Source organism: Dermacentor variabilis, chromosome 9 (assembly GCF_050947875.1).
Source record: "Dermacentor variabilis isolate Ectoservices chromosome 9, ASM5094787v1, whole genome shotgun sequence".
NCBI classification, from domain to species: Eukaryota; Metazoa; Arthropoda; class Arachnida; order Ixodida; family Ixodidae; genus Dermacentor; species Dermacentor variabilis.
This window is the reverse complement of record NC_134576.1, coordinates 108870941-108882799: the sequence shown is the minus strand read 5'-3', so window position 1 is coordinate 108882799 and position 11859 is coordinate 108870941. Positions and strand designations below refer to the sequence as shown.

The window sequence follows — 11859 nt, the reverse complement described above, 5'->3', positions numbered from 1 at the left end:
ATGAAAACCAATCTCGAAGGTTAAGGTTTGCTGTCCTACACGCACCAGAAGTGACCAAGTAACGTCATAGCCGCCATGTTTTGGACATCAGTCAACGCGAGAGGCGCAGGTGAAAGCAGCTTCGCATTTTCTTCCTTGACAAACCGAACAAGTAACAGTGCCAAGTGTTATGTTGAATGATTGGGACGGAAAAAAAATGGGATCTAGATGCGGAATTTGAGCAGTAAAGAAAGCATTGGTAACCGCAAAAACACAAGTCGGTGAGCTTGTATTGTCTGTCTATTTTGGTATATTGAGGTCCACATGCTTAGGATAAAAGGTCTGTTCACTTTGACCGTAGACCTAGAACGTACGCTTATATGGGCATTAGTCCCAAAAAATGTAAAGCCAGAAGTTCAATGGCTATTAAAAAAAAAATTACCATGTAAACGCCACAGAAAAACGTTCTGTTGGCAGTCTGTAAGCTCGCAGAAAAACTTTCTGTTTGACATTATGTAAAGTGACTATATAATTTGTTTCTTGTTGTTGTTGATATTTTTTTGCGTCCGAGAGGTAGGTTCCCACCACTCTTGCACATCGGAAGAAGTGCTACGTACGTCAGAGCGCCAAAATCGTTCACAAGCGCTGCAGCTTGGATCGGCAACGGAAACAGCCCGCTCATGCGCGAACAGCGCTGTGTAGAGATATTCGCTGTAGCGAGAGAAATGCGAGAGGCTCGACGGCTTCGCTCACCTGCGGCTTGGGGATGCGAAGGGGCGAGATTTGTGGCAACGTGTAGAGCTTCTCCCAGACGGTCTCCAGCAGCTTGTCCCGGTTGGACCACAGGGCTCGCTGGCTCACGTTCTTGTCGCCTGCATGGAGCGGATACGGTGTCGTATGCGTGTCGCTTCGACGTGTAATCGCAAACTTTTAGCCTGTCCACTATTCCGGCAAACCGGGGCGGTTCCGACGGATTGCCGGATTTGCGGGGGCGTAAACGTGAGCGGCTGGAGCGGTGCAGCCGCCTGGTGGCGTAGAGCTCAACCAGACAAACACAGAGCTAAAACTGCAGTAACCCACTATATCCTGCTTCGCTGCTGGTGAAAATTTTCGGCAGCGGCGTAATTGTGAACACAATTACGCCGCTGTCGAGAATTTACACCAGCGCAGAATATAGTAGTTAGCTTTGTGTTTGTGTGGTTGAGCTTAGCGCCACCGGCTGGCGCCACCAATGGACAAGAAGGCAACAATTTCCTGTGGATAGGAAGGCAACAATTTAGGTTTGAAATTTAGTGTTAGAAAATCAGGTGTTATGGTATTCAATGAAAACAGTGAACAGACAGTGGCGATACAGGGCCAGGAAATACCTCGGGTAACAGAATATAAAAACCTTGGTATATGGATAAAGGAAGGCAACATATATATGGAAACACAGGAAAAAATAATAGTGAAGGGGATGATAAATGCAGCCATAATGAAGCACAGCGCGCTGTCGGGATACAATAGGTACGAAGTCCCCGAGGTATGTGGAAAGGTGTAATGGTTCCAGGACTTACTTTTGGAAATCCGGTTGTTTGCTTGAAATCAGGGGCACAATCAGGATTCGATGGAAGCCAAAGTCCGTGGGTCGCCTCGCATTAGGCGCTCACGGGAAGACTACATATATGGGCTGGACTAGTTTTGAAGTGAGGGAAGCAAGCAGTAAAATTGAGTATGAAGAACGATTGAGGAATTTGAAAGAAAGTAAATGGGCTGGGAGAGTGTTGAGGTATCTGTACAGGAAAAACATTGGTTCACAGTGGAGGAAGAGAACTAGGAAGCTTACCAGCAAGTATGCGGCCTGTAGGGTGGGCAACGCAGCAACAAAGAACGTCAAGCGGAAAGTCAGAGAGGCCGCAATATTCTCACGGGTGGCGGCAATGGAAAACATACCTGCCATGAGTAACAACTTAAGAGGGAAGAACGAAATTAGGAAAGAAACCATTTATGATAACTCAAAGGGAAGCTCATTACTTTTCGAAGCGAGATCGGGGTGCCTTAGAACACGCGCCTATAAAACGAGTTACAAGAAGGAAGAAGAAGCATGTGCTTGCTGCGGTAAAGCTAGGGAAACTATGGAGCATGTTTTATTTCAATGTGAAGACGTCTACCCAGCGAGAGCAGCGGAAAAGTAAACATGTCCGCAATAGGGATTAGTAAGAGGCAATTGGAGGATTGGTGAAAGAAAAGTAGGGAAACGACAAAAAAAAAAAGAACGGAGACGTACAAAAGCACAGTTAGCAATAAGGGATCAGAAAGTTTGGTTGTGGGAGTTCATCGTGTTTTTCTTTTCTCTTTTAATTGTGTAACCTAGGTAGGACATTAGTCAGTATAATAGCAAGAGCTTGGTGGCGCAACCCACGCCTCCACCCCCCCCCCCCCCGTTCCAAAGGTGACGCTCATAACATCCATCCATCCGCCAATCTGGCCGCTCACGTTTACACCCCCGCCCAACCGGCAAACCGCCCGCGCTTGCTGGAATACCGGACGCACTAAAATTCTCTGTTGTCTACGGCAACGCCGTCTCCTGCACTAGTGCATGTGTGTACATAGACCACTATATATGCGTTTAGCGCGCCTGGGTGAGTCTTTGCTTTCAAATGAAGAGCTCTGCGGCTCTCCCGCGAGACGGAGGCGCTCGAACTCGTAGCTTAGTCGGTGCGAAGCGCGGAGAGGTTCGGTACCTCCGTCCCATAGGTATTGCCCGCGAGGCAGGACGAAAGCAGGGGGCTATAGCTTCCTGACTGGATCTTGACACAGCCGAGCGCGGCAGCAGCAAGGGTTTTGCATGGCCCTGTTCATTGTTCTCTGAGCGTCTGCAATGTTTGCACATCTACAGTGAAGGTCATGGAGTCACTAAGCACGTCAACGCACTGTGCAAAAGTTGCCTATATTATGTTACTTAGGGCAAAGAATAAAATTGAAAGACGCAAGATTTCTTTATAAAAAAAATATTAAGGAAAAATTATAATTGCGCGTCATTTCCGAAAGAAAAATAAAAATAAAATAAAAATTCCATTTTTATACGTTTCTGAGCAGTAACGAAGGGTTTTCGTAAGCGGCCTGGCGGCATACACTAAATTATGAGGCGCGCCAGTAAACAATAACGAGGTTTAAAGCCAATTGACTTTCCTTCGCTCTCCGGCCATTTTTCGTGGTTTGTCGGTGGTGGACCCTGGTTGTTGGTCGGACTCGAGGCGATGGAAGGTGGGGAAGCGTGCCGAGGGAAAGGGCGTGCGCTCTCGGGCAACCGACTTGCGGAGAAGACTTGCGGAGGGGGGAGACTGTTGCGCGAGCTTGCGAAAGTGTTGCGGGATTGGGCTAAAAAAACAGACGCGCCATTCCGCTGCTGCTGAAGGTGAATTACTGGCGAAGCTGTTTATATCTCAAGACACAGCGGTGACGCAGAATTCAGATCAAGGATATGAGCAAAATTTGTTTCTGTTGAGCGATCACGGCGGTGATCCCGAAGAAAGACGCACGCATACACACTTATTGTGATCGGTGGTCCTGACCGGCGGCGCTACTCCCCCCCCCCCCCCCACGCGCTCGCACGCACGCACGCACGCACGCACACACACACACACACACACACACACAGAGAGAGAGAGAGAGAGAGAGAGAGAGAGAGAGAGAGAGAGAGAGAGAGAGAGAGAGAGAGAGAGAGAGAGAGGCAGTCTGACAGAAAGATCGGCGGCACACGAACGCACACATACATTTTCCTGATCGCTGTGCCTTAGCCGGTGGTCTTAGTAGGGCCACATTCGTATCATTCGCTTCATCTTATGCAAAAGCTTATGCGTTTCATCACTTGAACACGCATGTACTGTCCTGATCGGTGGTCATCATGACGACAGGTACGCACACACATCCTCGTATCACCTCTGTTATTAAATGCGTAAGCATTTCTATGGCTGCCCAACGAGAAATTTGTCCGTCACGTACGGCAATGAACGGCTTATACACCCTTAACTAATGGCTCATACCCCCGTAACCAAGAAGTAAAAAAAAAGATCTTACTGAGACTCTCCTGATCTTGAAAATGGTGCCTATTTAGAACTAGATAGCCGTAGCCATCTCCATGGCAGACCCCACATTTACCCATGTCCTCACGGACTCGCGTGTCACAATTCCGGCCTACGAAAGCGGCAACGTATCTAAAGAAGTAGCACGTATACTACTAGCGAGCTCAAGAGAAAGCAAACGATGCCTCTCCTGATTCCCCGCTCACATGGGGAAAGACATTCACCCATCAAAAACCTAACCTCAATGAAACGGCCCACGACCATGCGCGAGAACTTGCCCGCCGCGACAGTCCCACGGCCTCCGACAGGCTGGACATTCAGGTTAATGACCCGCTGCTCAGCTACCAAGAAATCCCCTCACACTATCGAAAAGGCAGAACCAAATACCCGCTCCCGCACGCCAAACTCGAACGCGCACAGGCGGTCGCATTTCGAATGCTACAAACGGACTCGTATCCGTCACGAGGCCTACTAAGTCACTACAACTCAGGCATCCTGGAAAATTGCCCAGACTGCCCAGAACTTTATTGCTCACCCTCTCACATGCTGTGGCAACGTACAGCGTTACCAAAGGGCCCTCTCTCCACTGAGCCCGAATGGGAAGAAGCACTCAAAAGCCAGTACGTCAAACTCCAACTCAGGCTCGTCCAGAGGGCCCAAGATCTGGCGGAGCGTCACCACGTTCACGTCCCGACTTGGGCGTCGCCTACGGTTTCGGCAGGAGGAGTTCCCTGCGTGGGATCTCCAACGGCTTAAAACTCCTCAGGACCTCAATAAAGTTCTTGACTGACTGAGAACTAGTCTACTGAAAAAGCATATCCAAGTGATGAGACGTATAAGCTTTTGCATACAATGGAGCGATTTCGCATTAAATTCGGAAGTTGAGTTTTTGCACGCGCAGATTTATCGACGGACGCGAAAAATCCACGGAACCCTAGCCATAAACAGCTCAATTCGCTGTAAAATTAGGAGGAGGGGCTGTCGTTCGTTCGTTCGTTCTTTCTTTCTTTCTTTCTTTCTTTCTTTCTTTCTTTCTTTCTTTCTTTCTTTCTTTCTTTCTTTCTTTCTTTCTTTCTTTCTTTCTTTCTTTCTTTCGTTCGTTCGTACGTGCGTGCGTGCGTGCTATTCGCTTACATTGAAAATCATCGACGATGGTTCCTGCATACCTTTCTAACACTTCGCTACCATATTATTAATGAGCATATGTTGTCTTATCTTGGGCGTCCATCTATGCAAGGTAACTGCCAACGTGACAGTTTTGAAACAGCTGTTTCGGTAACATGCGACCCTAAAAAGCATAATCTCACTCACTTATGAAGAGTAGGTCCAGGTAGCTCTTGCTGTCCTTGCTTACTGCGCAGTCCCTGATGTCGAAGTTCCACACGAACGTCTCGTCCAGCCTGTCTTCCTCTTCGAAGTCGAAGTAGTTCACAGCGTGGCTCTCCGGCTGCACACACATTAACATCGGAACTTATGCGTTTGCACTTGTTGAGTTTCCTATGTTAGCGCAGCCAGGCACGTAGCCAGGAGTTTATTTTTCGAAAGGGGCCGAAGCCTCTAGTGGTCCGGGCTGTCGTCTTATATATATATATATATATATATATATATATATATATATATATATATATATATATATATATATATATATATATATATATATATATATATATATATATAAGTTTTTATGGAATTTTTAAAAGTAGACTGCCGCAGGTATCACAATTCTTGTCCTTGAGCTGGAGTATTCGAAGAGGCAGACATTACTAGCAGCGTATACCGAAACAGATATTCAACTAATTAGAAAAACACTAATTAACTTCCTAATTAATTTGCGGCGCATATTGAAATTTACGAATTGTGGCCAGTGAGTTCGCAAGACGTGTCCACTTGAAATTAATTTTGCCGGATGAGACAAGAGATGTTATTTCCAAAAGTGGGGAACGAAATACATGGGCGTTTCAGTCACTTTCGGGCTCCAATGCACAGAAGAGCGCTTTGTTAAAAAAAAAAAAAAAGGAAGTGGAACAACAGCGCATTTTTACGGCGCGATCTCCAAACTGGCGTCGTTCTGGAAATTCTTTCCAAGTGGATACGACTACAATACCAACTACAATTCGTAATTTGCAGCGTGTGCCGTAAAGGAAATAATTCTGAATTAGTGAATTTTCTTTAATCATCTGAATATGTGTTGCGATTTCTCGTCCAAGTAATGTCCGCGCCCATCTGAATAATGCGCCTCGAGGACTATAATTATGTTATCTGCAACAGGTTGTCACATTGTTCCTTGACAACATTGTTGTCAAGGAACACTGTAGCCGCGCAAATAAAGACCGCTCATATTTCCTTCCGTGCACGATCCAGCGTGCTGGCACAAATGAAAAGAGGATGGAGTAAAAAGAAACAGGAAAGAACAGAATCTCAATCGCTCCGTGGGGCGCAGTTCTATGTAAATACTTCTTTGAGGATCATTTTTTTACCGTTTTTTTTTACACTCAAGTCTACGTAGAGTGTTTCGAGTCGCCATCCGCTCACCTTCCAGCTGCCAATGTAGTCTTCCTGCATTCCGCTCGTTTCGCGGCGAAGGGGTACGAACTTGTCAAGCTGGGCTCCCGCCGAAAACCACTGGAGCTGGGAAAAAAAAAAGAAACAGTGTAGCAAGGGGCATGCGTTTCTATCGCCGCTTGTGATCGTAAAGCAATAATGCTCGTACCCCAATCATGTTCAAACAAACACGTACAGAACAGCGCTAAAAATTAATCAATAGATAAATCAACAGACTGAACAGTAGCTAAATCTAGCGACGGAATCGCTAAACTGGCAACACTACAATAAATAAATAAATAAATAAATAAATAAATAAATAAATAAATGTGATCGCAGCCTATTTATTGACGCTTGTGATGGTCAAACTATAATGCTTGTACCCGATCATGTTTCTAAATACCCATACAGAACAACATTAAAAAATAAATCAACCAACAGACCAAAGAGGCGCTAAATGTAGCGACGAAATCGCTAAAATGGCAGCACTAGAATCAATTAATTAATTAATTCACCAAATGAATCAATCATTCAAGCAAACAAAAACTTAATAAATTATTTACTTACTTAATTAAATGATTGCTTAATTATTCTGTCATGCACCCAGTCAATCAGTGTGACCACAGTCTGTCCCTGCAAAATGTCTTTTCTCATCTCAGCACCTAGCTAGCTCTCTGTACCGTCTTCCTCTGCCTCCCTCTTCCATCGGCACCCGTCATGTGACTTTGATAGCACTGCGGTTACCTTCTGTATGCACGACTCAATTTCTTGCTCCTGTAATATCAACTATGACGTCGAGCATTCCCGATTGCTCTCGTTTGCCCCGTTTTCGTGCATATGCAAACCGGAAAATAATAATAATAATAATCATAACGCCTTGCAGGCCTGGGCCCCCGGGTACATAGCGATTCGGTCGGTTCCCTGTCGCGGCCTTGTGTATGACGCTTGACATCGTGACAAAACGTGACTTACCGAAGTGAAGTAGAAAGTGGTGACCAAGCGCGAGTAGTGCTCGTCCTCGACGGTCACGTTCTGTCTCACCGATTCCCAGATGTCGCTGGCTACTCCGCGAATCACGGCCTGCGGTTGGACAGGCGCCAAAGAAGAGGCAAATGCGGTCGTGTGTAAGTACGTGATTTCATACTCCACTATATATATAAATATATATATATATATATATATATATATATATATATATATATATATATATATATATATATATATATATAGTGTCTTTTTTCTTGTTGGAAGAATGCAATCGTTGTTCCAGTTCGTAAAAGTGGCAGCGTGAGCGACATCAAAAGTTGTCGCCAGTGTCACTCTTGCCTCCTTTTGCAAAAAGTGTTCGAAGTAGCTATGTTTACACATCTGTCGTTTTTATTTAAGCATAGCATTAGTATATGCCAACATGGCTTTGTTCATGGTAGGTTCGCACTTTTTACGTGAATTCATCTTGCACCTCTAACGCTATAACACGTCTTGCAACACAACAAAATACCTTGCGTCATGATCTCGATATATTCAACTCTACGTTTTGCCCATTGTGTGACTTCTGTCTGAATAATTCAATTTTTTGTTGCATTTTGTACCATTGTTGTTCGATACATTCGGTTTGTCGTTCGGTTTCGTGTTCTTTGTGTAACACAAGTGCATCACTATTAAAACGTAAAGCTGTTCTTGGGAACTTTCAGGAAATAAAAAAGTGAAATGAAACAAATAGATGAATGAAATGAACATAGTTTCGTGCGCATGCATCGGAGTCGCGAGTTAGCCCCGACCGTAGCGCCACCTTACAGGAGAAGGCGGCAGAAAGGGTCGCTTGACCGGCGGATACCGATTTCAAAAGTTCATACCAAGGCTCAGCCTCTCTTTCCTTGCCTGCCTTGTATCGGTATACACACGACGGGTCTTACGCTTCAGTCTCTTAAATTTAAGTAGAACAAGGCAGAAAGACACAACGACCATCCTGATGACACGCACCTCCACGCCGTTTCAAAGGCGAGCTCATATCATCACGGTCGCCATCCTCGCCTTCGTCATCAACATCCCTGAACCCTTTTGTTCTTCCTGGCTTTAATCTTGCCGGGCTGGTGCGGCAGTTTGCGAAGACGTGATCTCGTTCCCGTGGCGGTCCAAGGCGGAGCTTGAAAAATTCACGTTGAGAGTCGAGACGCACGCCGTGTTTGACAAACGTTGACGACGGTGACCTCGACAGAGCTCGCCGTCTATGCGTCCCTGTTTCCTCGCAACGAGTGGTGTCCACTTCGCAGCCGTTAGCGGCGGGTCCCACGGAATAATAATGGAAGCCCATCTCGAAGGCCATGCTACTACGGGGAGGGGTATGAGGTCTAAAGGACCGATGACGTTGCTTAGCCGCCATTTTTTTTTAGATGCCACCTCTAAGGCCCATGCACCGGTTGGCTCCCGTGGCCCCCGTAAGTCGCGGCGTCTAACGTGTTCGTTGTATTTACGAACAAACCGCGCGGCACGCGCTGTGACACTGACCTGGCCCACGTAGTAGAAGTCTCCGACGAGCTCGAGCATCTCGGCGGGACTCTTCATGGTCTGGATGTCCCTGCTCTCCATGGTCTTGGAGAAGTAGGACTTGGAGATGTGGTCGATCGTGCAGGAGCCCTCCTTGTCGAACCGATACATGACGCCTAGGAGAGGAACGAGGGAAGGGAATGCTTACTGGAGCACCGCCATGCATAATTGCAAAGTGCAAGAACCAACGCGGGCGCGGAGACATCGTTGGAACCTTCTGTGCTTGTCGCAGCAATGCAGTAAAGCAAAAGGCAAAGCAAGTGTGCATGAATTCAGGGCGTTAAACACCAGCAGTCAGTCGGTAGGCAGCCGAGCTTTTTTCCATCGTTTTTTTTTTCACGTGATCTGGCGTCTGTGCGGACTATGGGAGCGTTGTCCACCTTTCACATTCAGATGCACGGGTATGCGGCAAGCAGTATAGGCATGACGCTACGAGACGGTCACTGAGGTGAGGGCAAACAGAGAAATACCTTGTCTTAATACCCTGTCTTCTGTCTTAAGTTCATCCCGCGTTCGTCTCTCTCTTCTTATTCTCTCCCGTTTCAACTATAATCTTCGCCGCTCAGTTCGATCAAAATTGAACCGATTATTTTTTTTAACGCTAACATTACATAGCGGGTGTAACAATCGTTAGAAATGAAGAGGCGTTGCCAGCAAGTCGAGACGTTATATTCGCTGTAGAAAAAGAAAGGAAATTTTGAGCAGTGCAAGGCGAGACGGGACAAAAGACCACGTGGCATAAATAGTAATAATATGGTAATATATACGAGTTAATAAACAGAGTGCTAAACCAAAGCCGTGCCTAAAAGCAAGCGCAGATTGAGGAGTATGTGCATATGTGAGACTGCGACTCAGGGAAGGCACGAGAGAGCATTTCTGTATTCTTATCTATATATATATATATATATATATATATATATATATATATATATATATATATATATATATATATATATATATATATATATATATATATATATATATATATATATATCACAAAGAACAGTAACTGCCACAAACCTGAGTTGAAGTCGTGGATTTCTGCCGTCGTGTCTCCGGTGTTTTGGAAGAGTTCCACCCTCGCGAGCTTGTTGGCGCCGTCATACCAGATCTGAGAGCAAGCGAAGGAGAGAGAGAGAGAGAAAAAACGTATTAAGTGAGAAAGCGACATGCGGTATAATTAACACAGCGCCGTGCGCGATAGAGACGTGTACCCAAAGCTTTCCACGAATTATTAACCTGCGTAACCGGAACACCGGGCGAAAAAACGCAGTAAAAGACCTCGTTATAGCGAAATCGCTTCTTTCGACACATCGTTTTATTCGAAGTTTTTCGTGATCCTTCTAGCGCAGTGTGTGATCCAGTCATGTATGCCTGAAAGTTGCTCAATAATAACAACAACCTACGTTATAGGTGTACGTAGTGCAAAAAGCTGCAGCAAACCTTGTTTTTATAACGCCGTACATATCGAGTTCTGCCAGCGGGAAACGTGGACTGTCCAGTTATATTGCCGCTACTCACCTTGTTCACGGTGACGTGCAGTTCGGGCTTCGCACCTCGCGTGTTGTAGTAAATCTCATACTGGAATGAAACCTGCTGGGGGAGTGTTGGCAGCTTTTTGGACGCTGGGTTCTTCTTGCCCTCGCACCCAATGCCAGTCTTGAGCTGCAGTAAAAAAACAAAACAAAAAGGATTCCGGTAGAACCCATAAATCGATGACAGTCAGTGTCAACGCGAGAGCACTTGTGTGAAGACTCGCCTGGTCAATCAATCAATCAATCAATCAATCAATCAATCAATCAATCAATCAATCAATCAATCAATCAATCAATCAATCAATCAATCAATCAATCAATCAATCAATCAATCAATCAATGTGGCCAAGGACAACCCTAAGGTCCTAGTGCGGGCGGGCGCATATACATATTAAAACCGAAATACAAAGCAAGCAAGTAAAAAAAGAAGCTGCAGAAGAACATAAGTAAAAAGAAATAATGAATAAAGAGGACAAATTATCAAGAGTTTGCATACAAGAAAACGCAAGGTAAATACAAAAGAAAAAGCTGGAGAAAGACTGTCGAGCAATGTGTGAAACTACAAAACAACACCGCAGAGCTATGCAACTACTAATAATCGCCATAATGGCAAACATCATATGGCATCAGATCACAAGTATCACATCAGCGTAGTGCCATGACAATGATTATAAGCATGGGCATCACAGCGGAAAGTCATGTTACAATATTAATATTGCGACACACGCTATCTGTGCGCGTCACATTTGAATTCTGTGGCAAAAGACACTTGTGGAGGGTTTATTGACGCCGAGGCCTAATTCCCGTCCAAACATGGCGAGCACAACGTTCCAAGGCCTAACGCCCGCAGTCCGCCTGTCGCGAGCCTCTCTTCACTTATTCTTCGATGCGCCGCGAGAGCAGTGGTATCCAACAAATGCCTCGACGCATGCCCGTTGACGCAGCCTGCATCGTGCTAGACTTACATCGCACAGTATTGTGACGTCATCGCTACGCCAATACAGCATACAGCATATACAGCATACAGCATATATATATATATATATATATATATATATATATATATATATATATATATATATATAGAGAGAGAGAGAGAGAGAGAGAGAAGGGAAGAAGGAAAGGCAGGGAGGATAACCAGACTGAATCCAGTTTGCTACCCTACACGTGGGGAGGGGAATGGGGAGTGAAAGAGA

The 11859-nt window shown here is 45.5% G+C and overlaps 1 protein-coding gene across 1 annotated transcript in view; it reads right to left on the bottom strand.

Moving 5' to 3' along the window:
- LOC142557261 (uncharacterized) overlaps positions 1 to 11859 on the bottom strand; it is a 57937-nt gene that overhangs the window by 21347 nt on the left and 24731 nt on the right. Inside the window, exons 8-14 of the mRNA XM_075668972.1 lie at positions 10650 to 10793; positions 10149 to 10239; positions 9090 to 9244; positions 7557 to 7664; positions 6576 to 6671; positions 5355 to 5490; positions 733 to 851 (exon numbers count right to left, since the gene is read on the bottom strand). Of these exons, the coding sequence (XP_075525087.1) occupies positions 733 to 851; positions 5355 to 5490; positions 6576 to 6671; positions 7557 to 7664; positions 9090 to 9244; positions 10149 to 10239; positions 10650 to 10793 (849 nt within the window). The remainder of the gene's footprint in view (positions 1 to 732; positions 852 to 5354; positions 5491 to 6575; positions 6672 to 7556; positions 7665 to 9089; positions 9245 to 10148; positions 10240 to 10649; positions 10794 to 11859) is intronic.